At 40.0% G+C, this 20,648-nt stretch overlaps 1 protein-coding gene and 1 long non-coding RNA gene across 2 annotated transcripts in view; both read left to right on the forward strand.

Moving 5' to 3' along the window:
* Positions 1-20,330, forward strand: part of LOC121903260 (NLR family CARD domain-containing protein 3-like) — a 116,414-nt gene extending 96,084 nt beyond the window's left edge. The window contains exons 9-10 of the mRNA XM_042420116.1: positions 17,731-17,777; positions 17,932-20,330. Of these exons, the coding sequence (XP_042276050.1) occupies positions 17,731-17,777; positions 17,932-18,500 (616 nt within the window). The 3' untranslated portion in view covers positions 18,501-20,330. The remainder of the gene's footprint in view (positions 1-17,730; positions 17,778-17,931) is intronic.
* On the forward strand, positions 5,750-7,918 carry LOC121903801. The gene is made up of 5 exons (XR_006098095.1): positions 5,750-5,865; positions 6,253-6,287; positions 6,661-6,800; positions 6,886-6,929; positions 7,206-7,918. It is a non-coding gene; the product is annotated as an uncharacterized LOC121903801 (long non-coding RNA).
* Positions 20,331-20,648: the final 318 nt, after the last annotated feature.

Below are 20,648 nucleotides of genomic sequence, written 5' to 3' on the forward strand. Positions count from 1 at the left end.
AAGAAGCAGCTCTAGAGTTTCTGATGGGATGAACTCTTATTTGAGAAAAGGAACTGCTCAAAATGAAACATCAGCTAAATTAAATCCACACGCAAATGAATATTTACCAGATCAAGTGCAGCAAAGACAGAATGTGTTGATTGAAACTAACTCTTCTTCCCAGCAACAGGTTGTTAGACCAAAAGAAACAGCTCATGGACCATCTGTTCGACCTCATGATACAACCCATCTAATATAATATTCTCCTCAAAGGCAAAATGTACAGAGTCGTATGCAGGGGTATGTTCGCACTACACCCCCTGTATTGAATGATGGCAATCAAGGTGATATGTGTAACCTAATACAGAGGCAAAATGACATCACTGCTCTCCTGGCTCAACAAAGTCTCTCTTCTACTTTACCACCAAGAGTCATTCCTGTTTATGATGGTGATCCTTTACAGTACGAAGTTTTCCGCAGGGCATTTGAGGGAGGAGTGGAAAAAAAGTGTGATGACTACAGTGACTGCTTGCATTTCCTAGAGCAATATACAAGAGGGCATCCAAAAGACTTAGTCCGCAGCTGTCAACATCTGCCCCCAGCCCAGGGCTATCAAAGAGCAAAAGATCTGCTCAAAGAACATTTTGGTAATGAACATAAGATTGCCACTGCATTAATGGACAAAGCATTTGCCTGGTCAGTAATCAAATCAGAGCATGTGGAAGCATTGCAAGCATTCTCACTGTTCCTTAGAGGTTGTTGCACTGCAATGGAACATCTCACCTATATGGAGGAAATGAATGTTGCTTCCAATATGAAGACCATCCTTCTGAAACTGCCTTACAGGCTCAGAGACAAGTGGAGAAGTAGAGCATGTCAGTTACAGGAGCAGCGTGGACATCGAGCTAGATTTTCTGACCTGGTAGACTTCATAGAGAGACAAGTGAAAATACTATCAGATCCACTTTTTGGAAACATTCAGGATGCTAAGCCAGCTGCAACTGTCAAAAGCTCTACTAAAACAAGAGAAAAGTCAAGACCTAGAGGAAGCAGTTTTGCAACAGCTGTAACACCTGTAAAAACATCAGTACAAGAAAATTTGACAACAAATGGAATGAAAGGAAATGTATCTACTACCAATTCTCAAAGTTCTTGTTTGTTCTGCAACAAGAGTGGTCACACATTGGGGCGGTGTCCACAGATCAGGAAGAAGATGCACAGAGAAAAAATAGACTTCTTAAAGGAGAAGGGAGTCTGTTTTGGATGTTTAAAAATAGGACACATGAGCAAAGACTGCAAGAGTCGTTTGACTTGTGATGTGTGCAACCAAAATCATCCTGAAATACTTCACATTGAACAAAAGGACAAAGGAAAAAAAACAGAACATACAGAACAGAGTGAAAAAGCAACTGGGAGTAATGCTGTTCCCTCACCTCATACATGTGGGCATATTGGGGCCGGTGATGAAGACTGTACCTTTTCCATTGTACCAGTACAAGTAAAGAGCCAAAAGGGGGACAGTGTTGCAAACATGCATTTTTGGATCATGGAAGTACATCTACCTTTTGCACAGAAAGCTTGATGAGAAGGCTGAACATAACAAGGCAAAGGACCAATATTCTTTTCCGTACCATGAACCAAGTGAAGCCTGTGACCAGTCATCATATCTCAGGTTTGGAAATATCTAGTCTGGACAAAGACTATTTCATTCAAATATCTGATGTGTTCACACATAAAACCATGCCTGTTTCCCAGCTCAACATTCCCAGACAAGAAGATCTGACACAATGGCCTTACTTGAAGGATATCAAGATTCATGAAATAGACTCTGGCATTGACCTACTCATCGGGACAAATGCTTCAAAGGTATTGGAACCTTGGGAGCTGGTCAACAGCCAAGGGGATGGACCATATGCTGTGAGGACCCTACTGGGGTGGGTCATCTATGGTCCCCTGAGAGGAGACAAAAGCATAAGGGATGAAAATGGCTGCCCTGCTGCTGCTGTCAATCGAATATCCATTGTAAACTTGGAGGAGCTACTGGTCAAACAGTACAATCATGACTTCAGTGAAGGAACCAGCAAGGAAACAGAGGAAATGTCTAGGGAAGATGTAAAATTCTTGGACATTGTGAATCGCTCAGCAAAAGTGACAGATGGACACTACTGCCTAGACTTACCTTTCACACAAGAAAAGCCCAGCATGCCAAATAACCGTTGCATTGCAGTGCAGCGCATCCAGAGCCTGAAACACAAGTTTGCCAAGAATAAGAAATTTCATGATGAATATACATCTTTCCTCACAGAAATGATTGTCAATGGTTATGCTGAGGTGGTACCAGTCGACCAGCTGAATCGAAGCGATGGAGAACTCTGGTACATCCCACATCACGGAGTGTATCACTCAAAGAAAGGAACCTTAAGGGTAGTGTTTGACTGTGGTGCAGTCTTTAAAGGAACATCACTTAACTGCCAATTGCTGCAGGGTCCAGACCTTACCAACTCACTCATTGGAGTTCTCATCAGATTCAGACAAGAGCCGGTTGCTTTGATGTCTGACATCAAAGCAATGTTTCATCAAGTCAGAGTATCAGAAAAGCATGTTGACTATCTGCGATTCCTGTGGTGGCCTGATGGTGATGTGCAGCAAGATCTTGTTGAATACCGGATGAAAGTACATCTCTTTGGAGCCGTGTCGTCACCAAGTTGTGCAAACTTTGCATTAAGGAAGACTGCTGATGACAACAAAGGTCACTTTCCATCAGAGGTAACAAACACAGTAAAGAACAACTTCAATGTAGATGATTGTTTGAAATCCCTGCCTTCGGAACAGGAAGCAGTTCAAATGGTAAGAGACCTGACTGCTCTCTGCAAAATGGGAGGATTCATGCTGTCAAAGTGGATCAGCAACAGCCGTGCTGTATTGGCATCCATTCCCCAAGAAAACCGAACCAAAGAGACTAAGGAGTTGGACTTGGACAAAGACAATCTGCCAATGGAAAGAGCCCTGGGATTGCACTGGTGCGTTGAAACAGATGTCTTCAAGTTCAAAATTGCTGCACAGTAACGACCATACACCAGACGTGGCATCTTGTCCGTAGTCGGCTCTATATACGATCCTTTAGGATTTGTAGCACCATTTACTCTGCCAGCCAAACTGATTATGCAGGAGCTCTGTAAGAAAAAACTTGGATGGGATGAAAACATACCCCAAACCGTCTTGCATCGGTGGACAGGATGGCTAGCAGACCTTAACAAGATGGCAGAGTTTAAAGTAGACCGGTGCATGAAGCCCACAAGCTTTGGTCAAATCAGATTTGCACAGCTACACCACTTTTCAGACGCCAGTGAAAGTGGCTATGGTACTGCCTCATATATAAGACTGGAAAACTATAACAGAGAAGCGCATGTTGCATTCATAATAGGAAAATCCAGAGTGGCACCATTGAAACAAATAACGATTCCCCGAATGGAGCTCACAGCTGCAGTCCTAGCTGTCAAAGTTGACACAATGCTGTGAAAGGAATTACAGCTTCAACTGGACAAATCCATCTTCTGGACCGATAGCACAACGGTGCTTAAATACATCAACAACGAAACCAAACGCTTCCAAACATCTGTAGCAAACAGGACCTCTTTTATAAGGGATGCTACTGATGTATCACAATGGAGATATGTTAACACAAAGGAAAATCCTGCAGATGAAGCCTCTAGGGGACTAACAGCAGACCGCTTCTTGAGCTGCAAAAGATGGATCCAGGGACCAGATTTTCTCTGTAAGCCAGACAGAGAATGGCCAAAATCTCACTTGGAATCTGCAATCTCTGCTAATGATCCAATGGATCTGGAAGCACTCACACCAAACCATCTTCTTCTGTTGAAGTCTAAGCCAATACTACCACCTGGACTCTTTGTAAAAGAAGACTTGTACATCAAACGCAGATGGAGACAAGTGCAATACATGGCAGATCTCTTCTGGAAACGGTGGACACAGGAATACTTACCTCTTATCCAAGAACGACAACGGTGGTCAAAGGTGAAAAGAAGCTTTGCTCCAGGTGACATTGTTGTGGTGGTTGATTCTACTGCACCACGAGGCTCATGGCTAATGGGCAGAATACTGGAAACTAAACCAGATGCACAAGGACTTGTGCGCACAGTTCGACTTCAGACGAAGAGCAGCATCTTGGAAAGACCTATAACAAAGATATGTCTGCTCCAAGAAGCCGAGACCTAAACGGCAAGAAAAAAAGAAAAAAAAAAAAAGAAGATTGAAGAATCAGTAAAGAAGAAATGCCAACACATAGTACATGCATTTGTTGAAAATTGTATATGTAAAGTATGATGGATATGGCACCTTTTTTATTATTTATTGGTAATTGTTTTGTTATATACTTAAAACAATTAGGGGCCGGTATCTAGGAGCCATTTATGTTGATTGTTGGCATGTAATTTGTTTAGTTATAACTAAGTATTATTTTGGACACTGGGTGGCGGTCATTAGATGCACAGGGTTGTATATCTAGGGGCATAGGTGACAGGAAACGGGAGGCACAGGCAGGTGGAGCACATACAGTTCTTACCAGATCGGGAACAGACGCACACTACAGCTGGCAGGACAGAAACCCGGTATGTTCATGACATGTACAAAGACTTCAATAAAACAACAAACTAAACGCCAACGGATTGGAAAATCTGTTCTTGAATCTGCGTAAGATCACTCCTAACTTAACCTACCTGTGTAGTAATGGTAAACTGGAAAAACAGGAAAAGAAAGGACATCAAAAAATGAAAATTGCCATTACAATCACAATGAAATGACTTGTTTCACTATCAGAATTTGAGTGTGTTTGTGCTCATGAGATTATACACATTAGCTAACATAAGCTTAAATTAGCTAGATCTAGTAAGTCATATTTATGCTACTAGCTCAATGCACTGGCTGCATAATTCAGTCATCTTGAGATGGCCTTGTTTTTGACGATCTATATCATGTGATGATGTGATCTCTTCATATTATGCTCTATTTCATTGTGATTCAAATCACATTCATCTTTTGTACGGATTACATTGATAAATTACACTTCTTGGCTTTTTACTCACAAAGCTTTTATTGCACTTACAGTAATGTAACAAGTTTAGTTGTCATCAACTCTCCACCGCTGTTTGTCTCTCCTCTGCTGCGCTGCACACACACACACAATGGACCAACTATTTATTCACTGAATTAAAATATGTTACATCGGGATAGCTATCATTATCAGAATATGAAATTACGTATATTGGGATATGAGATTTTGGTTACATCGCCCAGCCTTAGCTTGGCCATAGCTGTCAGATGGAGGGATTTTGAGTCCAAATGGCACTACAGTTCTCTTTAGCTGTCATTTCAAGGCAGATGATTTTGACAGAACTGGACAAATTGTGCGTGTGAAGGAATATGTGATTCAGTTTTTGCATCCTTTCCAGACCATTTGAACAATGTTAGTGAACTTTCAAGTCATAAGACTATATTGTTCTTTGTAGTAAACAGTGTTAATATATAGTGGAAACTGATTGGAATTATAACTAAACCTGATACTGAAAGTAACCCAGATAGCAACTGACTCTGGACCGGATCCGCCTCCAAACCAGCAGATCCGTGTTACAGTCTCACCGGTTTTACGTCCCCGTGCCAGATACGGACCGCATACAGGCTGACGAGTGGGTGTGTCAGTTAGACTCGCAAACAGTCAGCAGAGTCAAAGTAGTTACGGGCCAGAACTGTGGAAACGAGCGCGCGATTTTTTTCTCTTTTTCCTTTTGTTCAGTCGTATCAGACTGGACCAAGGAGAAGCAGGAGACCGTTGGCGGCTTTTCTTCCAGCCCTGGAAAATTATTTATAACGGTAAGGCGAATAATGTTGTGGCAAAACAGTATTTAAAGTGGTTTTATGCTTCTTAACATAATTTCAGAAGGTTTTGACTTCCCATTTAAGCTTGCTAATGATATTATATCGGCAACGGCTAGCTTTTTAGCCGGGCTAGCTTACTTAACTAGCTAAGTTAGTTAGAATTAATAATGAATAAACAACTCTGTGTTTGTTATTAGTGATGTTACAACCAATGTTGCCCACAACTTGCTTTTCATCCGCATCTTACTATCTGTTGACGTTACGTTAGCTGCTCATAGGAATGTAGCCAGTAGCATATAGGCTAACGGCTAACCTTAAGGCTAACTGCTAACATTAGTTTGAAACAGCACCATTTGACAGCACAACCGGTCTCTATTTCAGGTTCAGGTTCCCCCAGAGTGCCGCGGATCAGTAGGGTACGTTTTTTTTGTTTTGTTTGTTTTCCTGCTTTGAATTCCCCATCATTACAGTAATTTTCAAATCCAGGCTATAAGTTAGTTAAAGTTTTGCAGTCTTATTGGATAAGTAACGTAAAGAAGTTAAAAATTTCATCTTAGGTTAACTGTAATTCATTGTCTGATCGCTGTGTAATAAGTTGTGTAATGCGCTGCAATATGTATTACCATTGAAAAGCATATTGTATTTGGTTGTTCATTTAGTTGTTGTGACTAGCTAAGAAAGAGGTTCACTCACCTCTGTACTTGTAACGTTAGTCGGTTTGAGAATGGAGAATTTCGGTCGCTGACAGCTTATTTGTCTTACAATGTGATGGACATTCTCTCTCAACAGGGGCTGTAAGGAAGAACCAAGCTGCTAGCAGTGCTCCAGACAGTGAGATTGACTCATACGCTATCAGATGGTTTAACTTGGCATCTGACCGGGGAGGTGGCCGCAAAGACCGTGCCAAGGCTAAAGAGGCATTAACCACGGTAAATTTCAGATAAAGCATTGTGCTAGTCTTTTGCAGTAGCACTTATGTTTTGTGTTTTAAACTTCACAATTGGTTGTTTATAGGCATCACAACATTCCACTGAGCAGCAGTGGCTGACTTCATGAAGGTACTGTATATTTTACATATATTTTGCATTCATGATTACTGTGACAGCCGCACTAAACACCGATACTGAGTGTCAGTGGTTTTCTTTTTAGCACCGTTAACATACGAACATTTTAAGTAGTGACAGTACACATAGCCTTTTGTTTTTCCTACAGCACACACTTTATTTTTTGACAGTTTGCTAATTTGTATGCACACATTTTGGTTAACATTCTGTCATTTCTTGCTTGCTTTAAATTATGTTGTAACTTTTTGTTTTTCATGGATCCAACAAAAGAAGTGGCATGAGGAAGTGGAAGTGACAGCAGGCAGTTGGAGAGGTCATATGGGTGGGGATATGTTTGGGATTCAGTTAAATTTTAAGTTTTGTTGGGTTTTTTTTTGTTTGTTTTTTTGGGGGGGTAGGGGTCACAGTTTGGTTGTGAATAATGTTGGTATTGTTGTTGCTATTAAGGTTAAGGTTGTTAGTTAATTGTTTATTCCCGCCAACCTGGTTGAGTTCATTATGCTGTTTTACTTTTCTCTAGTGATCTTTGTATTTTGAATTTGAATTTTAAGATTAAATGAAATTGTAAATAAATAACAATGTTTTATGCTACACACCTGGTGTTCTTGAGCCTTACTGCTTGGTCCCTGACAATTACATTAGTTCTTCCCAGTGTGCTTTGGTGTGTCAAAGGTCAGTTTTTATACTTCTGTTACACTCTAAATTACGGATTTAAAAGGACTTCGTCTCTTCTTCATATGCCATATGCTATTGTCATATGACATAATTACACTATTTTATATTTACTCAGTTTACACTCAACATGCACAGGTAAACCCAAGTGATGTCATGTTATGCTTCATTCACTTTTTTCTGAAGTTAATCCACCATGAGTAGAGTACACTTTACAGATTTTGACTGATGAGTGTACAGTGAACGACCAACAAAGCAGCATCTCCTGTCGTAACTTATGATTTCTGTTTTTAAAAAAAAAAACAAAAAAACAACCAGTTATGATGATGCAACTATAGTTCTAGAAATTTATATCCAGAGATACTTTTTTTTAGTTTGAATTTAGTTATGGAAAAGATAAAGGTTAGCCCAGAACTAATTCAGATACAGCAAATATTTGAGCAAAATGGCTAGAAAGTGATCCGATCTGGAGCTGGCCGAGTACCGGCCCCGATAAGAAAGGACGCCGGCCCGGGTCCGTTTTACAGATCTGGCCCAGAACTTATGGAAGCTCTGGGCCGGATCCAGTACAGAACTGAACCGGATCTGGCCCACCTTCGGACAAATGACTACAAAATAATCTCATCCGTTCTGGAGCTGGCCCAGTGCCGGCCCAAAAGCGAAAAAACGGATCCGCACCGTTATTGGCCCGTTGTGCCAAAGGACACCGGCCCGGGTCCATTTTACAGATCTGGCCCAAAACTTATAGAGGCTCTGGGCCGGATCTGGGCCATATCATTTTTGCTATCTGGGTAACCACTGTAAAAGTCACTGCTAAATGATTTAAAAGAGAAAAATATGATTTCAGTGGACTGTCTCTTGATGCAGACTATCAGTAGACGCTACAACTTGCAGATGTTCCCTAAACGCCTTGCGCGCAGGTTAGTGGTAGATGCTATAATTTAACAATGTTCGCTAAACGCCTCACACTAAGGCTATCGGTAGATGGTACAATTTACTGATGTTCCCTAAACGCCTCACAGGCAGGCTAGCGGTAGCTGCTAGGCGGTAGCTGCTAGGCGGTAGCTGCTAGGCGGTAGCTGCTAGGCGGTAGCTGCTAGGCGGTAGCTGCTAGGCGGTAGCTGCTAGGCGGTAGCTGCTAGGCGGTAGCTGCTAGGCGGTAGCTGCTAGGCGGTAGCTGCTAGGCGGTAGCTGCTAGGCGGTAGCTGCTAGGCGGCTGCGCACAGAGAAGTTTCTAGTCTCTCTTCAGTTACTGCAGCACAGCTACTCAGACGGGTGTTTGGCTAAAATGAGTTAGTTTGGAAAGAGTAAAATAAGGCGTTTTAATGTCAGATTTAAATAAGTTGAAACCGAGTGGAGCTGGCGTGTTGCCAGAGAGAGAAAACTGCTAAGCTGCAGAGCGGCTGTGGAAAAAGAATCTTCGGGACTCCGGCGGGCGTTTCCCTCCAAATTAATGGATTATCCTGGTGAGTTAGCCAACCGAGGTTAGCTGGTTAGCATTAAGGTTTTGTTCCAAAATCATTTAATGGTGTGTTAGTTTACCTTGAAAGGTATCGTGAAGCAAAAAGCCAGTCAGGATATAATGTTTGTGTGATGTGATGAGAATATAGCTGATGCAGCTTTTTAGCCGCTAACCACTGTAGGCTTAATTGCAGCCTAGAAGCTAGGCTAAGTGCTACATGCTAAGCTGCTGTTGTAGTGCTGGGAAAGCACGTAAGGCAGTTTGTGCTTATTTGAAATGGACTTAAAAGCTAATGTGTATGTACTATAATATGTAAAAGGCCAGATATGTGCATTCATTTGAAATGTACCCATGTGTATAATGCATTATAAACATACTTATAATGTGTTATAATCTGCTTATAACACTGTATAATTATAGTTATAAACACTCATAAATATTCATAATGGTTTATAACAATAATCATAACACATTATAAAGCATTTTATAATGACTTATAAGGTCAATAATCATAATACTTCATAACTGCTGGTCACTCACTGACATGTTTTACAAGGATCATAGTGTATTATAATTCTCATAGTTGTAATACATTATAATCATTTTATAATGCATCAATAATCACTGTTATAATGCATTAAAATGTGGTTATAAGTGACTCTAACTGGTCATTGGGTGCTTTAAGTGAAGTAATGTAATTCCTGAGGAATAGACAGATATAATACATTACAAGCTGCTTATAAGTCACTATAAGTTCTCATTGTTTACTTTAAGAAAAGTGAAAAAATATCATTAAAATCTTTATAAGAACACAAAACGTTAAAATGAATTAATTAGTTTACGAGTCATAACAGACAATGAACAACTGAATGATGAACATTTACATTTCACTAATGTTTCCCCAAAAAACTCACTAAACACTCAAATTATAGATAAAACCTGAAACTATTTCTATTTATATTTTACTTTTATGTAAATGTTTGATCAAGAAAAGTGACAGTGATTATAATGCTTTATAAAATGATTGATATGATTCTTGACCTTATAAATCTTTATAAAATGCTTTATAATGTGTTCTGATTATTGTTATAAAACATTATGAATATTTATTTAGCTGAGAGAGAGAGAGATAACTCTCCATTCATTCTCTGTGGACTCTGATTGTGTCAATAAAACAGTGAGAGTTGCATCAACCAGATGATGTTGTTGCAGATTGTCACACTCACGAGCCAATGGGATTGTTTCCAGCGTGCGTGTGCGTGACACAGACCAGCGTGGAATATGTAAACACAACATCGCTCAACTTTAGCTCATAGTACTGAGTTTAGATCAAACATCCACATGATGGAATAACAACAATAAGATTCATATTATTGTTGTTGAAGGTTCAATCAGTGAAAACCAGTTAACATAAACGATGGACAGATAGATAACGGTTTGCTACAGATGGTAGCTAGCCAGCTAAGCTAACGTTAGCCTGGCGCTCAACAAGTTGACGTTTAGCTGCCAGTTGAAAGTCACGTAAATGTAAAACAGGTTACCCCAGTCTCCCCACAACAGACTTCAGTCTGAATGGTTTCATATCAAATAATGTGCAGACCTGGTCTACATGATGGACTGATGTGTGTTCACTGTGGTTCTGCCTGCTGGGACCAGTCTGTAGAGGACTGGGGAGACTGGGATGTGGTTCTGCCCGGCTGCTGGGACCAGTCTGTGGAGGACTGGGGAGACTGGGTTGTGGTTCTGCCTGGCTACTGGGACCAGTCTGTGGAGGACTGGGGGGACTGGGTTGTGGTTCTGCCTGGCTGCTGGGACCAGTCTGTGGAGGACTGGTCCCAGAAGGAGTTAGACTCTATACTCTCTTCAAGTAGGCACAGCTGTTTCTCACTATGCTTTATCTTTTTGCTTCTGGTTGTATTTTTATGTCTTAAGTGCTTCACAATACTGAAGGCGTATATGATTGTTTGTTTCTAACTTGTTTTTTCAGGTTTTGACATTCTTTGTCAAACCAGTGGTTCTATTTTGTTGTTTTTCTTTTGTTTGTACGTAGTTTGAATTGATCTTTATTTGCTGTTGTGTTGAAGATGTCATTTATATTGTGGACAGCCTCACATATGCCTTCAGTAGTGGGAGGGTAGGGCTATTCTATCAACTCTTGTAGTAATAATGTAATCTCCTCACTATTGCTGGCCTCTTGGTATTGCTCAGTGCTGTCTGGGGCCCATCTGTATGTCCTGGGTATGTTGAACAGCTTGCTGGGTTTTGTGTGTGTGATATTGTTGTGTTTGAGGAAGAGGGTGATTTGGTTGTGGTCTGATAAAGGGGTTTGGGGCTTGACTGTGAATGCAGTGAAAGAGAAGGGGTCCATGTCTGTGATCATATAATCTACAGTGCTGTTGCCAGCAGTTGAACAATAAGTGAACCTTCCCAAAGAGTCCCCTCTTACCCGACCGTTGACCATATACAGACTGAGGCTTCTGCACAGTTGTAGCAGCTCCCTCCCATTACTGTTCACCACAGTGTCAAAGTTGTTTCTAGGAGGCAGATGGAGGTGAATAGTAGCAGCTTGCTGGCTGATCAAACTGTCTCTTTGACTACTGGTGACTTCAGGTTGTGCACCAGTCCGGGAGTTAAAATCACCACAGATTATTATATTTGCTGCCCCTGGTAATGACATATCTGTGACTCAAGGCAGGGAAACATGTCATCAGAGAAGTAAGGGGACTCACAGCACATAGATATATATCCTTCTGTGTAGGGAGAAGATCTCTTTTTATTTTCTGATGTTGAGAATTTGTAGTGAATTGTGTAAATGTGACTTGTAGCATATAATGAGTCGTCCTGAGTCTCTGCTGGACTAACAATAGATCATTTGTGGGAAGGGGCAATAATCTCTCTGTAGCTGGGAGGGCAGTGTGTGGGTACATCACCTCTACACCATGTTTCTGATAGGATTATGATGTCATTATTATTGATAGTTTTTACTCTTCAGACCAAAGACTGAGGAGTAAAGACCTTGGATATTCCAACAGCTTATTTTAAAGGAACTCATTGAAATTCTCAACAGAAGATGAAATAAAATAAAACAAACACAGAAACAACTTTTACACAGGTGACCTTGAAGAACCTATTAGAGTGAAATATATTCATATTCATTATATAATATATTCATATTTTATTATCAAATTAGGATTTGTTTAGTTTGAAATATGTTTTTATAATAAATAAATATGTTAAGAAATGAAAAATTGAGATTGAAGCTCACTATGTTAATATAAGAACTAGAGCTGCTCGATTATGGCAAAAATCATACTCACGATTATTTTGGTCAATATTGAGATCACAATTATTTAACACGATTACTTTTTGACTCATTTTTGCCGATGCAGATATGTGCACATATTTTATTTCAGCTGGCTGAGGAGACTATTACACCTGCAATCATAGATTGTATTAATGATCAATAAAGACAAATTATGAAGGAAGAACTCAGGAAGACTGGAGTTCAGGAGCTCAGCATTAAAACTTTAATGAACCTGCCAAGTGGGTGCAGCAGTAGTTTTCTTTGAGTTTATTAGACAGACAGGATTAATGTGTAGGATTTAATCTTTGGTCCACAGTCTGAAGCAGAAGGTGGCGGTAATGCACCTAATACGCTGGTTGCCAACCGCTGTTGTAAACCACAAAGAAGAAGAAAAAGGTTTTTTTCAAAGAGTGGTACATCCTGTCAGCCGAGGGGTTTCCTATCTGTGCAGCCGAACACAGCAGCTCCTCCACGGACTATTATATCCTGACGGTCCCGGTGTTTCCTCCGCAGGCTCCACTTCACTGGATCCAAACAGAGAGCCGGGGCTAGCTGGGAGGCTAGCGGAGCGTTAGCCGCAGCATGACCGGAGGGAAGCACAGTCAGTTAGCCTCCGCTAGCCTCCCAGCTAACGTCAGCCCCGGCTCTCTTGGATCCAACCAGAGCACCGAGCCCCGGATTGTTATTCAGGTTAAAGTGGGAAGAAGCAGCAGGTCTGTCGGGCAGCTGAGTGAAATGCAGCCTGCGGAGGAGGAACAGGTTAGCCCCGGTTTCACTACAGACAGATTCACTCACTACAGTGGGCGAGGAAATAAAACCAATGAATCAATAAGACAAACATTAGCATCAGTCGGTTAGCATCAGTTGTTAGTATCAATTGTTAGCATAAGTGGGTTAGCATCAGTGTGTTAGCATCAATGGGTCAGCATCAGTTGTTTGCATCAATTTTTAGCATCAGTGGGTTAGCATCAGTGGATTAGCATCAATTTTTAGCATCAGTTGGTTAACATCAGTATGTTAGCATTAGTGTGTTAGCATTAATGGGTCAGCATCAGTGGGTTAGCATCAGTTGTTTGCATCAATTTTTAGCATCAGTGGGTTAACATCAGTATGTTAGCATCAATTGTTAGCATTAGTGTGTTAGCATCAGTGGGTTAACATCACTTGTTAGCATCAATTGTTAGCATCAGTGTGTTAGCATTAATGGGTCAGCATCAGTGGGTTAACATCAGTATGTTAGCATCAATTGTTAGCGTTAATGTGTTAGCATCAGTGGATTAGCATCAATTTTAGCATCAGTGTGTTAGCATCAGTGGATTAGCATCAATTTTTAGCATCAGTGGTTTAACATCACTTGTTAGCATCAATTGTTAGCATCAGTGTGTTAGCATTAATGGGTCAGCATCAGTGGGTTAACATCAGTATGTTAGCATCAATTGTTAGCATTAGTGTGTTAGCATCAATTGTTAGCATTAGTGTGTTAGCATCAGTGGGTTAGCATCACTTGTTAGCATCAATTGTTAGCATCAGTGTGTTAGCATTAATGAGTCAGCATCAGTGGGTTAGCATCAGTTGTTTGCATCAATTTTTAGCATCAGTGGGTTGACATCAGTATGTTAGCATTAGTGTGTTAGCATTAATGGGTCAGCATCAGTGGATTAGCATCAATTTTTAGCATCAGTGGGTTAACATCAGTATGTTGGCATTAGTGTGTTAGCACGAATGGGTCAGCATCAGTGGGTTAGCATCAATTTTTAGCATCAGTGGGTTAACATCAGTATGTTAGGATTAGTGTGTTAGCATTAGTGGGTCAGCATCAGCGGGTTAGCATCAGTTGTTTGCATCAATTTTTAGCATCAGTGGGTTAACATCAGTATGTTAGCATCAATTATTAGCATTAGTGTGTTAGCATCAGTGGATTAGCATCAATTTTAGCATCAGTTGTTAGCATCAATTTAGCATCAGTATGTTAGCATCAGTGGATCAGCATCAATTTTTAGCATCAGTGGGTTAACATCAGTTTGTTAGCATTAGTGTGTTAGCATTAATGGGTCAGCATCAGTGGGTTAGCATCAATTGTTAGCATCTGTGGGTTAGCATTAATAGGTCAGCATCAGTGTGTTAGCATTAATGAGTCAGCATCAGTGGGTTAGCATCAGTTGTTAGCATCAATTGTTAGCATCAGAGGGTTAGCATCAATTGTTAGCATTAACGGGTTAGCATCAGTGTGTTTACATCAATGGGTCAGCATCAATGGGTTAGCTTCAGTGTGTTAACATCAGTATGTTAGCATCAGTAGGTTAGCATCAATTGTTAGCACCAGAGGGTTAGCATCAATTGTTAGCATCAGTGGGTTAGCATCAGTTGTTAGCATCAGAGGGTTAGCATCAATTGTTAGCATTAATGGGTTAGCATCAGTGTGTTTACATTAATGGTTCAGCATCAGTGGGTTAGCTTCAGTGTGTTAACATCAGCATGTTAGCATCAGTAGGTTAGCATCAATTGTTAGCATCAGTGGGTTAGCCTAACCTGAAGACTTTAAACAGAGAAATAGAGAACAGGGATATTTGTGCTGCTGAGTCTCCTGAGTTTTGTTCAGCACAACCTGAGAAACACTGAGTTTTGTGTGATGAACTTTATTGTTTAGTGGATTAATGCACTTTAATCCACTTTTGGACGCGGCTCTGCTCTCTTGGCTGTGTGCAGTGAACTGATGTCCCTCTTACATTATTTCTGTAACAGTCAGATTACATTAATTCTAAGGTGAGTTTTTCTCTTTATCCTCCTGCTAACATCGACTGTAAATCCACATTTTAAAGCTGATATTTAAAACATTTTCTTCCTGGGGGGTCATGACCCCGGACCCCCCTAGGGGTTCACATCTAAAAACATGCTGCTGAATCATCCCTCAGCTGCTGACTTTTCCCATCTGGCTGGATGCTCAACTTTCTGGAGCTCCCTGATTCAGTTAATCTCTTAGTTAGTTAGTTAGTGTGGAGACAGTTTGTTGTTGTATCTGACTGCACACAGCAGGACTCTCAGACTGTCTGACATGTGTGTTGTTTTGTGTGTTTGCAGGCTGTCAGGATGTCTGATCACAGAGGAAGGCTGTGCTTCTCTGGCCTCAGCTCTGAGCTCCAACCCCTCCCATCTGAGAGAGCTGGACATGAGCTACAATCATCCAGGAGCCTCAGGAGAGAAGCTGCTGTCTGCTGGACTGAAGGATCCACACTGGAGACTGGAGACTCTCAGGTACACTCAAAAAATATTTAGGCCTAATATGTAAGACTTATGTATTTCAATTGCATATAAAATTTCCATCAATTTGAATTGCATAGTTTTGACATATACAAACTAATAAACTTAACATGAAGCATTTTTATGATTAAAACATAAATTAAACAAGCAGGAATGAGAGGTTATGTATTCTTATTAATAAATCTAATGTGTTTAAAATAAATAATAACCAGGTTTCTGCAATATCCCCAATTAACAAAAAATGCATCAAATTAATGCACTTTAAATGAATAAACCCAATGTATTTTAAATGTATCATTTTGAAAACTATGAACAGTGTTTCTGCTATAACAGTAAATGCCAAAAATAACACCAAATATCTATTCATTCGGAAATCAATAGTGTTTGGGAGCCTCTGAGCAGCACTGTTTCGAAACGTGAGTCAATGTCTGTGTCGTTGCCATGGAAACTGCAGGTTGCGTAGCTCCTTCTAAATAAAAGGGCAGTACGAGAGCGAGTGTTTAAGCGAGAGAGCAATCGTCAGAAAAGTGACGGTGAATGTGAGCAGAGCAGAGGAAAAGGTGAACAGTAAGGCTGTATTCAGACCCAATCAGGTGTTGTGGCGTTCAGCCGCAGGGTGGCGTGGAGGTGTGGGTGTGTCTATTTGTCCTCCAGAACATAACGGCTGTGAAAGAATCAGAAAATAACGTTTTATTGATCTGATTCACCGGCACTCTCTCTACCAGCGCTCCCTCTCTGTCTTCGTTCTCTCTCTGGCTCGCTCGACCACTGCTGCTGTCACTCTCTCTCTCTCTCTCGTCTTTTTTACAGTACAGACTAAAGTGTGTCAGTCAGTTAATAAATGCTGCAGCATGGGGGTTAGCTCCAGAGTTAGCAACAATAGGTTAGCCTAACCTGACGACGCTAAACAGATGAATAGAAGCAATGTGGAACGGAGGAATATATGGCTGCTAATCCCCCCCCCCCCACCCCCTTAAACAATAACTAAAATACATTAAAAACAAAACATAAAACAGTCAGATTACCTTCACATTTGATTAATTTAATATTTATGTGGAGCATGTGGCCAGTTTGGGTATTGCAGAAAGTCAAAGGCAGCAAAACGTCGCCATACAACAACATCACACTACACCATTTCCATTCAGCAACATAACACACTGACATACAGCACACACCCACAAAAAGAGCAACCAAAACATGTGAACAACAAATATATTAAAAATCTATTTAAAAAAACAAAACAAAACAGAAAAACAAAAGAAAATACCGTTCTTACATGCACGAGGTTAAAGAAAGTGCTCCCTTTTCAAATATTTACTTATTTTGGCACAGTTGACCACTTAGACAAATGCCTATAAAGACAGGCAAACAGTTAAAGGCTAATTTAAGGTAACCCTGAACTATGATTAGTAATTTCAGAAGCATAACAATTCCTAGAATCTGATCTTGAAATTAGAATCAAAAACATTGTGAAGGCTCAGGTGAGGCCAATCGGCCTTAAACACTTTGCTGCTTGTTGCATGACCAAGAATAGAAACGATTCCACTTCCTGAGTTTGATATGTAAACCAATCTCACACGTTTGAACTCATTGACTTAAACCATATTCAAACCATGTTCATACGTTTTAATTGATCACATTTCATTATTTTTAGAATTACAATATTTCTGCAGATTTTATGAGATTTGAATAAATCCATTTTCAAATTGTGGTGATTGAATGAAAATGACAGAAATCCAAATGCTTAATAATAAATGATGGCATGAATGATGTTTTTGAGTGTATGTAGAGACAATGTCTGATAGAGGAGGAAGAGCTGGAAACATTTTCTCTGTCAGAGCTGATCACACATCTCAACTCAATCTTTGACTTTTTGTTATTTCTAACTGAAGTTTCCTGTAAATGTTGAAAGTTCAACCTGATTAGATTCAATCAGGGTTTCAGAAGGATTGGGATACTGGATTCAGATTGGATCAAAGTCTATCAAAGCCCAACCCCACATTTGAACAGAATAATCAAACAGTAGACTAGAGCGATGTAACGTCCATGTTTGCATGCTGAAAGAGAATGTGCTGCTCTGACCCCCCTCCTCCTTTCAGGCTGCAGCCTGCTGGAGTCCGATGCTTGACACCAGGTCCGAGGAAGTGTAAGTGTGTTTTTCATTTCATTCATGAAAACAAAGCAAACTTCAAACTGTGACATCACTCATTCACATCCTACTGAGGATGAAGATGATGTCATCATCAATCAGATGATCGATCAATAACTGCAGCTGTATTGTGTCTCGTTCTCTCCATCAGATTTCTGTCAACTCACACTGGATCCAAACACAGCAAACAGAAACCTCAAACTGTCTGACAACAACAGGAAGGTGACACATGTGATGGAGGATCAGTCATATCCTGATCATCCAGACAGATTTGACTTCCGGCCTCAGCTGCTGTGTAGAAATGATCTGACTGGTCGCTGTTACTGGGAGGTCGAGTGGAGAGGAAAACTGGTTTCTATATCAGTGACTTACAGAGGAATCAGCAGGAAAGGATACAGTTATGACTGTTTGTTTGGATGGAATGATCAGTCCTGGAGTCTGATCTGCTCTGCTGGTGGTTACTCTGTCTATCACAATAAGAGAGAAACATCCATCTCCTCCTCCTCCTCCTCCTCCTCCTCCTCCTCCTCCTCCTCTTCCTCCTCTGTCTCTAACAGAGTAGCAGTGTATGTGGACTGTCCTGCTGGCACTCTGTCCTTCTACAGAGTCTCCTCTGACACACTGATCCATCTCCACACCTTCAACACCACATTCACTCAGCCTCTGTGTGCTGGGTTTGGGGTCGGGTCTGGTTCCTCAGTGTCTCTGTGTTCTCTGTAGGAGGAAGAGTCTCCTCCTGTTAGAGAAACTTTCTCATATTATTTAGTACCAACCTGATCTCTCACTGCTTGTAAATGCAGTTTCTAAACCAACATGGTTTCCACATGACTGACAGTTTGTTTGTCATTTAAAAAGCTGTAAAAAAGAAGCTGATGTTCTCAGAGCAGATAGCTCAGTCTGTTAGAGGACTGTTTGGAGGTTCGGAGGTCGTGGCTTTGATCCTTATGAGTCTCAGTGAAACTCAGAAGCTCTCAGAGAGAAAACCACCAGCAGCTGAAAGTTTACTGAAACCTCAAGTTGTGACCAAGGTTTTTAAAAATGTTGGAAGAGTTTTGCCGACTAACTATAACACACATAATGACAGTAAGTATCCGCTGGCCTATAGAGGCTCTTTGTTGTTTTTACTCTTATTTGTTGTTCAATTAGTTGTTTTTTAATCATATAGTAAATTCAGAAAGCGACATGTTTTTATGTGTCTCTACTGGATGTGCATGTAGAGCTGTAAATAAACATTATGATTCAGAGATTCATCAATTCATGGTTTTGTCTATAAAATGTCAGGAAATTGTGTAAATTGTGTAAAATGCTGGTTGTAATTTCACAGAGTCAAAGGCGACGTCTTTAAATGTCTCATTTTGTCTGAACTAAAGTCCAGAACAGTCAAATATTCTGTTTATTATCATGTAAGACAAAGAAAAGCATTCAATCTTCACACCTGAGAAGCTAAAAGCAGAAAATGTTTGCTTCAAAATGACTCAAATGATGATTAAGTGTTAATTTAGTGTTGATGGATAATCAATGAATGGACTAATTGTTGCAGCTCTGGCTGTATGTGAACAGAATATTAGAGGACAAACAGCTGACAGTTTAGCGCCTTACTAAATATCCACAATAAAAAGCTCATTTACAGGATCATCAATCTGTTTACAATCTGTTTGAAATGTTTCTTATTTCCTGTTTTTGTGTTGTACCAAGTAAAGTTGATCATTTGTATGTTTATGTTACTCAGGCAGAAATAAATGGAACTGCAGTATCACCTGTTATGTCCAATAAAAAAGGATCATAAATAATAATAGAAGCTTTCATTTGATCTTTATTGTCAGATTCAGAAAAATGGCACTCTAATAATAAGCTGAACATTATTAATAGTTCTATTGTTTATTCACACACAGTTTAGCGCAGGGTCAGTTTCTCATTTCTACAACCTTCACACAACTCAACTTTGAATGAAAAGTCACATTTTGATATAAATCATCAACATTAATAGTTATATTTGGAAAATGTGCTTTGGACAAAAAGCAAGTGTTTTCTTCTCCAGGAAGAAAACAGTGAAACACGTGTGTCGGTTAACTTTCTGCACACAAAGTGAATACAGACGTCCGTTTGTCTTCTTCTGCTGTGACGATCAGCGGGTCAGAGGTCAGATCAGGTATGTGACGAGGAGCTGAGAGAGGAAACCAAGAAGAAAGTCAAAAGCTCACAGCTCAACATCCAAACACAGACTGCACACAGAGCTGCAAGCATGGAGGAGAAACCATCACATCTACAGATCCAGGTACAGTTCTCCACTTTACTTTATCACAGAAAAACTCTCATTTTTCTCTTTTTCACTTCATTTGAAAGATGAAGAAAACATCTGGACTCCTGCTGTCAAACTTCATCCAAACTAACAGCTGTTTTCTATTTCCATCATGCTGAACATGCAGGTTTGGAAAAACTAAATCTTTCTCCAAATGTCACCAAACAAGACTTTTACAGTCCGTTAAGAAACTCTTATTATCAGAAATAAACATGTGTCTGATTTTACAGTCCTGAACATTTTCACATGTTGGAAAATCAAACTTTATTTGTGTCGCAGCTTTACAATCCACATTTATGTTGAAATCTGAACCGTATATTTGCTTCTTTATTTCAGGGATTTTTGTATATTTGCTGCTTTTATGTTCTTTTAATATCTGGATGTCTCTGCTTCTGATTGGACATTTATCTCCAATCAAAAAGACAAATCACATCTGTTTCTGCTCTTATAATAATAATAATAATAATAATAATAATAATAATAATAAATGAAATGAATAATATAAAATAGAAAGTAAAAGAATCAAACAGCTCTTGGTTTGGTTTTGTCAGATTTGAGTTAGTTTGATT

The sequence above is a fragment of the Thunnus maccoyii genome, chromosome 1 (genome assembly GCF_910596095.1).
Source record: "Thunnus maccoyii chromosome 1, fThuMac1.1, whole genome shotgun sequence".
NCBI lineage: Eukaryota > Metazoa > Chordata > Actinopteri > Scombriformes > Scombridae > Thunnus > Thunnus maccoyii.